Source organism: Sapajus apella, unplaced genomic scaffold (genome assembly GCF_009761245.1).
Source record: "Sapajus apella isolate SASKATOON/1434 unplaced genomic scaffold, GSC_monkey_1.0 scaffold49, whole genome shotgun sequence".
NCBI lineage: Eukaryota > Metazoa > Chordata > Mammalia > Primates > Cebidae > Sapajus > Sapajus apella.
The window spans coordinates 11,366,160-11,374,085 of record NW_022436989.1 but is presented as its reverse complement, the minus strand read 5'-3'; the positions used below and the strand labels follow the sequence as shown (position 1 = coordinate 11,374,085).

The window sequence follows — 7,926 nt, the reverse complement described above, 5'->3', positions numbered from 1 at the left end:
AAAAAAAAAAAAAAAAAAAACAGACAAAAATCTCTGCCCTCAAGGAGTTTACATCCTCACAGGGAGAAGGGAATGCAAAATGAATGAGCAAAGTATAGAATGTCAGATGGTAATAAGTGATATAGAACCAGAAAACTAGGGACTGGAAACGGGTTGCAGAATTGGGGCTGCTGACCATTTAAAATGGGATAGTTACAGAAGGTGTACAATAAAATTTGGCAAACCTTGAAGGAGAAAAAGGAGCAGGGAGCAAGACATGCAGATGTCTGGGGGGACAGCATTCCAGGTGTTGGGAGTGAATGCAAAGACCCTAATGTAGTAAGCTTGCCCGGTGCTTCTGAGGAATGAGGAGGACTATGCAACAGGCAAGAATGAGAATTAGACCACTGTAGGATTTCACCTTTTACTGAATCTGGGTTATTTTCTCACACCAACCAATTCTCCAACTCTGAGACCAACCGGGTAGTGTCCGACAATTCAGTTCTGACACTCTCCACCATTAGTGTAGACCTATAAATGAAGGGCTGAGTCCCAAAAGATGTCCTCCACTGCTGACACAAATCTCAGGTCCTGAGCCACTTGTTCTCTTGACTGGCTATCAATTGAGGGTTCCTAGCACTTCCGCTGCAGGTTTGATAATTTGCCAGAATGGCTCGCAGAACTCAGAAAGACACTTTACTTACAGTTACCAATTATTATAAGGGATACAACTCAGTAACAGTCAAATGAAAGAGATGCATTGAGCAAGCTACTAAGTGAGAGGGATGCACAGAGCCTCCATGCCCTCTCCCAACATGCCACCCTCCCAATAACTCAATGTGTTCCTCGACCCAGAAGCTCATCAAATCTAGCTGTTCAAGAGTTCTCACAGAGCTCAATCTCCAGCCCCCACCTCTCCCCTTCCTGGAGGTTGGTGGGTGGGGCTAAAACTTCCAACTTTCTAATCATTTGGGTCTTTCTGGCAACCAGCCCCATCCTGAGGCTATGGAAGGTCCCCATCTTAAGTAATTTCATTACTATAAACACGAGTGTGATTGAAAGGGGCTCATTATGAGTAACAAAAGGCACTGCTATGTCTCAAGATATTCCAAGTGTTTTAAAGGGCTCTGTGTCAGGAATCAGAAATAAAGACCAAATATATTTTTGGATTACACCATGTGAGACAGGAAGCCATTGGAGAGTTTTAAGCAAAGGGTGACAGAAATTTGGTGAGAATAGAAAGTTTCTCTTTAAAATTTGTATGGTCAGAGAAAGGGACATTTAAGATAAAAAGACATGTCAGATAAAGTGACACTTTAGCAGAAATCTAACAGAGTGAATCATATGAATACACAAGAAGAGTGTGCTAGGTAGAAGAAACAGTACAGCCGAACATGGTAGCTCATGCCTGTAATCCCAGCACCTTGGGAGGCTCAGATGCGTGGGTCACAAAGTCAAGAGTGCGAGAACAGCCTGGCCAACATGGCGAACCCCGCCCCCTCACAAAAAATACAACAATTAGCTGGGCGTGGTGATGGGTGCCTATAATCCCAGCTACTTGGGAGGCTGAGGCAGGAGAATCGTTTAACCCTGGTAGACGGAGGTTGCAGTGAGCCAAGATCGCACCATTGCACTCCACAGAGTGAGTCTCCACCACCCAAAAAAAAAAAAAAAGAAATGGTACAAAGACTTTGAGGCAAGAACATATCTGCCATGGTTAAGAACAACAGGGAGGCCAATTTGACTGGAACTTATGTATAAGGGGGAGAAAAAGCAGATTAGGGAGAAAAGATCAGAAATGTGGTTTCTATATCAAGTTTGAAATACCTATTAATCATCAAAGTGGAGATGTTAAAAAAAAGTTGGACATATAGATCTAGAGCTGAGAATTCTAGTCTTAGAGACTAACACTGAGAGTCACCTGTACATTTGGTATTTAAAGCTGAGAGACCAGATGAGATGACTAAGATAAAGAGAAGAAAGAGTACAAGATTTGAATCCTGAGGTTCAAATGATTAGCGGTCAAGGGCAGAGGATGAACAAAGAATGCTAAGACAGACTGGTCCACTAGACAGTAAGACAATCAGAAAAGTTTAGAATCCTGAATGTCAGAATAAAAAAGTATTTTAAGGAGAGTGAGTGATAAAAGTTGTAAAAAAAATGCCACCAATAGGTAAAGCTGAGGTTTTAGAACAAACCATTGGCCCTAGCAACAAGGAGGACATTGGTGACCTTGCCAAAAGCAGTTTCAGAGGTGTGGTAGGAGCAAAAGTCTGATAAAATGGGTTGAAGAAAGAATAGAATAACCAGAATAGGATGAATAAATTAAATCTGACGCTGGAATTTTTCTAGAGGGAACAGAAAAAATAGGTGAAGGCAGAAGGCATGTGCGACTCAAAAGATAGCTTCAGTAGAATTAGCAGCATGTTTTATGATGTATACCATGGCTTTGTTTCCCTACCCAAATTTCATGTCAAATTGTAATCCCCAGTGTTGGAGAGGGGCCTGGCGGGAGGTGTCTGAATCACGGGGGCGGACTTCCCCCTTGCTGTTAGTGAGTCCTCATGAGATCTGGTTGTTTAAAAGTATGCACCACTTCCCACTGATTGTAATTTTCCTGAGGCCTCCTCAGCCATGCTTCCTGTACAGCCCATGGAACTGTGAGTCAATTAAACCTCTTTTCTTTAAAAATTACCCAGTCTCAAGGAGCTCTTTACAGCAATACAAGAATGGACTAACTCAGGCGCAGTGGCTCACACCTGTAATCACAGCACTTTGGGAAGCCGAAGCAGGTGGATCACTTGAAGTCAGAAATTTGAGACCAGTCTGGCCAACAAGGCAAAATCTCTCCTCTACTAAAAACACAAAAATTAGCCAGGTGTTGTGGTGGGCACCTGTAATCTGAGCTACTCGGGAGGCTGCAGCATAAGAATTGCTTGAACCTGGTAGGCAGAGGTTGCAGTGAGCCGAGATCGAGCCACTGCTCTACAGCCTGGACAACAGAGAAAGACTCTGCTCCAAAAAACAAAAAAGAATGAACTAATACATGATGACAGTAATATTCCATTTGAGAAGGAAAAACAGACAATCCAGGAAAGAAAGAGAAGACTGCTGGAGCCACGTCCGTGAGTGGGAAAGAAGGAATAAGACCTAATATGCAAATAGAGGAACTGTATTTGATAAGAAGCACACTGTTCATCAATGGTAACCAATAGGAAGTCAAAATATGTGGGTACAAAGACTAGTAAATGGATAGATGTGGATTACCCTATGGAATTTCTCTTCTGATTTCTCCAATTTTAGTAAGGTCTGAAGCTGAGAGTAAGGATTGATGAGGTGGTAATAGGTGACTGAGAAAGAAAAAAAGACATGAAATGATTGTCTAATTCAGTAATCATTTCTCCAGCTGGATATGATCAGCTTTTTAATCCATCCACTGAGTTTTTAATTTCAGCTCTAGAACTACTTCATTATTTTTTAAGCCTTTTTAGCCATTCTTTAAAATCTTTTTTTCTTTTATACTTCAAGTTTCCCTTTTTTTATTTGAACACATTAAACATAGTGATGTTAAATTATCTATCTGATAATTTCGGAACCTAAGGTCATTATTTGTTGTTTCTGTTGTCTGTGTCTAATATCTGATTCATGATGCCCTGGTTATGTGTTTTGTGGTATTTTACTGCTGCTTATTCTTCTTGGCACTTTATCTTCAAAGATTTTTCAAGGTCCGAGTTGGAAATAAATTCCTCAAGAGGGGATGGATATTTGCTTTTATGGGTAACCTGGGACATACAAATCTGGGACTGCTATAAATTTTACCTGCATAAATATTTGGCTTGCAAACCTGTGTGAGGGCTGGCTCATGTTTACAAATTCTCAAAGTTTCTTCCTCTAAACCTAGCAGGTTTCTTTACATTCCCCTTACTTAGAATGGGTTTCGTCTCTCATTTACCCTTATATTGAGGATGTAGCTGTTTAAAGTTCAGGCTCCAAACAGTTCCATCCTCAATATAAGGGTAAATGAGAAATGAATTATGGTGGACCCTGCTGTTAGTTTCCTCTCACTGGGCAGACACGGGGTTATTTCTTGCCCACTCAACTCCATGCAACTGTTAAAGTAGCTTACGATCTTCAGGGTTTAGGAGAAGCCCTGAGAGTAATGGACTGGTACGGCACTATTTGAGTTCCAAGTTTCTGGCTTTCCATTTGTTGAGAGGCTCTGTGTATTCCTTGATTTCATGCAACCTCAGAAATGCATTTAGAAAAACATTTATATATATAATTGAAATTACTTTTTATAGGAAGATTGTTACATCGCTTGTATGCACTATGCCTTTAGTTTCTAGTGCTTTACCACACTGCAAAGTATATTTACATTTCATTTATAAGAAAACGGGGCATGAGATATACAAATGTATATCATTTTATGTGCTCCAAAATATTTTTTTTGCTTTTATTTTGGAAGGAGATACATTCAAAATATGTATCTCCTTAAATGACTTTGATTTCTTGTGAACAGAGGTAGTTAGTTTTCAAAAATTCTAATTCTTCCCTTTATCAATTTTCTACTATACGGATGAAGTCAATGAACTGACTGAATTCCACTATTTGATTTTCCTGTTTTCCTTCTGCTTTTCTATACTACAGAGAACTGAAGATACCAACACACTGTATAGACCAGAAGAGGTTCCACATTAGGGCTCCACTTTAATGTCACTTATTCATTTAAGACATTTAAGTTCTTTGAACTTCAATTACCTCAATGATCCCACTTCTGAGAGATGTATCTAATAAAATGAGACAATATACATGTAACCATGTTACAGACTAAAGTACTATCTAAAAGATGATCAGGCTGGGCTTGGTGGCTCATACTTGTAATCCCAGCACTTTGGGAGGCCGAGGCAGGTCGATCACCTGCAGTCAGGATTTCGAGACCAGCCTGGCCAACATGAGGAAACTCGTCTCTACTAAAAGATATAAAATTAGCCAGGTTGGTGGTGGGCACCTGTACTCCCAGCTACTCGGGAGGCTGAGACAGGAGAATCACTTGAACCCAGGAGGCAGACGCTGCAGTGAGCCGAGATTGCGCCATTGCACTCCAGTCTGGTTCAAACACAGTAAGATTCCATCCCCCGCCCCTCCCTCCTGAAAAAAGAAAAAAAAAAAAGATCAAACACTACAGTAGAAGTACTGCTGGCGGCCAGGGGTCATGGCTCACACCTATAATCCCAACACTTTGTGGGGCCGAGGTAGCTACATAGCAAAACCCCCGTCTCCACTGAAAAAAAAAAAAAAAGCTGGGCATGGTGGCAGGCATCTGTAATCCCAGCTACTCAGGAGGCTGAGGCAGGGAGAACTGCTTGAACCCTCAAGGTGGAGGATGCAGTAAGCCAAGGTGTGCCATTGCACTCCAGCCTGGACAACAGAGCGAGACTGCGTTTCAAAAAAACAAACAAAAAAAAGTACTGCTGGCAACAAAAACCAAATATATTCACTTTGAAGGCTGTTTGGCACAATGCTACTCCAAATAGTAGCACATCTTTAACAGCTGAACTATATATTCATTTAGATATAATGAAACTAAAAGCACAGGTGCAGGCCAGCAGCAGCGGCTCACACCTGTAATCCCAGCACTCTGGGAAGCCAAAGAAAGAGGACAGCTGGAGTCCAGGAGTTGAAGATCAGCCTAACAATACAGTAAATCCCCATCTCTACACAAACATTTAAGAAATACAGGTGAAATTACAAAACATTAATTACACATGATGAGTGGTAACTGAAAAATATCTAAAATGAAGTTTCTAGACAGATAAGCATAAAGTAATATATGCTACATAAAAAGAGAAAATGAGAAATCTCATTTTAGAAAAACATCTAATTGTAAGTTTCACTCAAAAACACAACTAGTGAGTAGAAAATAATTTGGCAAAGACAATTTGGAAAATTTACTTTTTGTAAATCTGCCCAAATTACCACTATCTATTCTATTTCAGAGTTTTCCAAGTGAGGTCCAAGAGGTAGTCAAAAGATAACTTTGCTACCATTACTGTACTTGAAATATTTGTTTAAAACGCTGATATCAGGCCGCGCACAGGTGGCTCACGTCTGTAATTTCAGCACTTTAGGAGGCTGAGGCAAGTGAATCACCTGAGGTCAGGGGTTTGGCGAATAGCCTGGCCAACATGGTGAAACCCCGTCTCTACTAAAAATACAAAAATTAGCCGGGTGTGGTGGCGCATGCCTGTAATCCCAGCTACTCCGGTGGCTGAGGCAGGAGAATCGCTTGAACCCAGCAGGCAGAGGTTTCAGTGAGCCAAGATTGCGCCACTGCACTCCAGCCTGGGAAACAAGAGCGAGACTCCGTCTCAAAAATAAATTAAATAAGCAAAATGCTGATATCGGGGACACATTCCAGATCCATGCAATCAGTACATCTGGAAGTAGGGCCAGAGAATTTGCATTTTAACATGTTCCCCAATACCAAAAGTTTGCCCCTTTTATTTTTATGGTTCAAACACAGACACAAATGGACTATTTGGGCACTCTGGGATTTAGTGCAGGGCACCATAAAACCAAGAAAAAAAGTGTCTCAATTCAGAAAAACATGTTTTCACAGTTACACACAGTCACCTTCAGTTTTTTCTTAGATAAGCATTAATTGCTTCAAATGACATCTCCTCTCATTATCAGGCCACCTGAGACTTTGGTTTTATTTGTTAGGTCTTAGCAGGGCTGCCACTTTGCAGCAGGTGCAGAAAACAGGCAGCAGCACCTGGCAATCAATTCAAATTCTACTGAATAAAACAGACGCAAACACCTCTGAAGAAGAACTGATCTGGTCAGCTCACCCTCAGATTTCTAGCACACTGAGAACACTTCTGTAATCACCGCTTCACATCAACAACCAGCCGGCACCTCCCGCCTGCAGAGCCAGAGCCTCCATCCACGAGCCACCAGGCCAGACTCAGACCCCCCAGTCTCTGGGACTTACCTGGCTATGTCACTTGGCAGACACAGCTCAGCTGGGTAAACATAAAGCAATCTTGAGCAAGGGAAGATGCTCGAGCGAGGGTAAAAGCCCAGAAAGCTGTAGTCCAAAAGTTCAAGTGAGTGAAATCTTGTCCCCTCTCCATCTCCTGCGCCTGGCGGGGCCTCGGGGGTCTGCGGAGAGTGCCCCCTACTCTCAGTCTCCCTCCCTCGCTGACTCCTGGAGGGAAGGACGTCACCGTTTCTCTGGGCGCCCCCTTTGCAAGACAGCCGAGGTGTTCGTGCCCGTCCCATCTCCCGCCACACTCCCAGACGCTTAAAACGTCCAAGAGAAAAAAACAGAAACCGCTCAGGGGGCCGTCACCATCTTCCTCTTTGACTGCCATTTCCCGGAGTGTCGCCATCCCCCCAGCCCGCGGGCGGTTAGCAGATGTTTCCCGCACTGGACGGTCAGGTCCCTACTCCCGGGTTTTCTGCTAGCCAGAAATCACCTCCAGCCGGACCGGGCCGGGCCCGGCCCTCCCCGCACCACAGCCGCGGCCCGTTTGCAGCAGCCGCGGGCGTTCGGCAGAGGGTTCCCGGCCCGCCATCGCTCGGGCTTACCTGGGCCTCGACGACGCTCGGGAGGAAGCTCAGGGTGACCAGCAGCCGCACCGCGGCCGCCGCCCCATGCCCGGCGCCGGCCCGGCAGACCCCCTTGCTCATGCTGACCTCTCCCCGCGCCGCGGCCAGCCGGGCCCCTCGGGGCCGGGGAACAGCGGGCGGCCCGGGCGATGACCCGAAGGGACGATTCCCGGCGGCCAAGCGACCCCAGGGTCAGAGGTCTGCACGCCGGCGCGGAAGCAGAAGACGCTCTCCCCGACGCCAGGGAGCTGCGAGTGAGGCAGGAGACGCGAACGCCCCCACTTCATCCCCCGGACGGCCCCGCCCCTGGCTCGCTCCGCTCCGCGGCCACGC

At 44.5% G+C, this 7,926-nt stretch overlaps 1 protein-coding gene across 2 annotated transcripts in view; it reads right to left on the bottom strand.

Annotated features, from left to right (window-relative positions):
• The window catches only part of ERO1B (endoplasmic reticulum oxidoreductase 1 beta), a 103,254-nt gene extending 95,328 nt beyond the window's left edge, over positions 1-7,926 (bottom strand). For both annotated transcript variants that reach the window (XM_032242279.1, XM_032242278.1), the window contains exon 1: positions 7,573-7,926. In XM_032242279.1, coding sequence (XP_032098170.1) covers positions 7,573-7,674 — 102 coding nt within the window. In that variant the 5' untranslated portion in view covers positions 7,675-7,926. The remainder of the gene's footprint in view (positions 1-7,572) is intronic.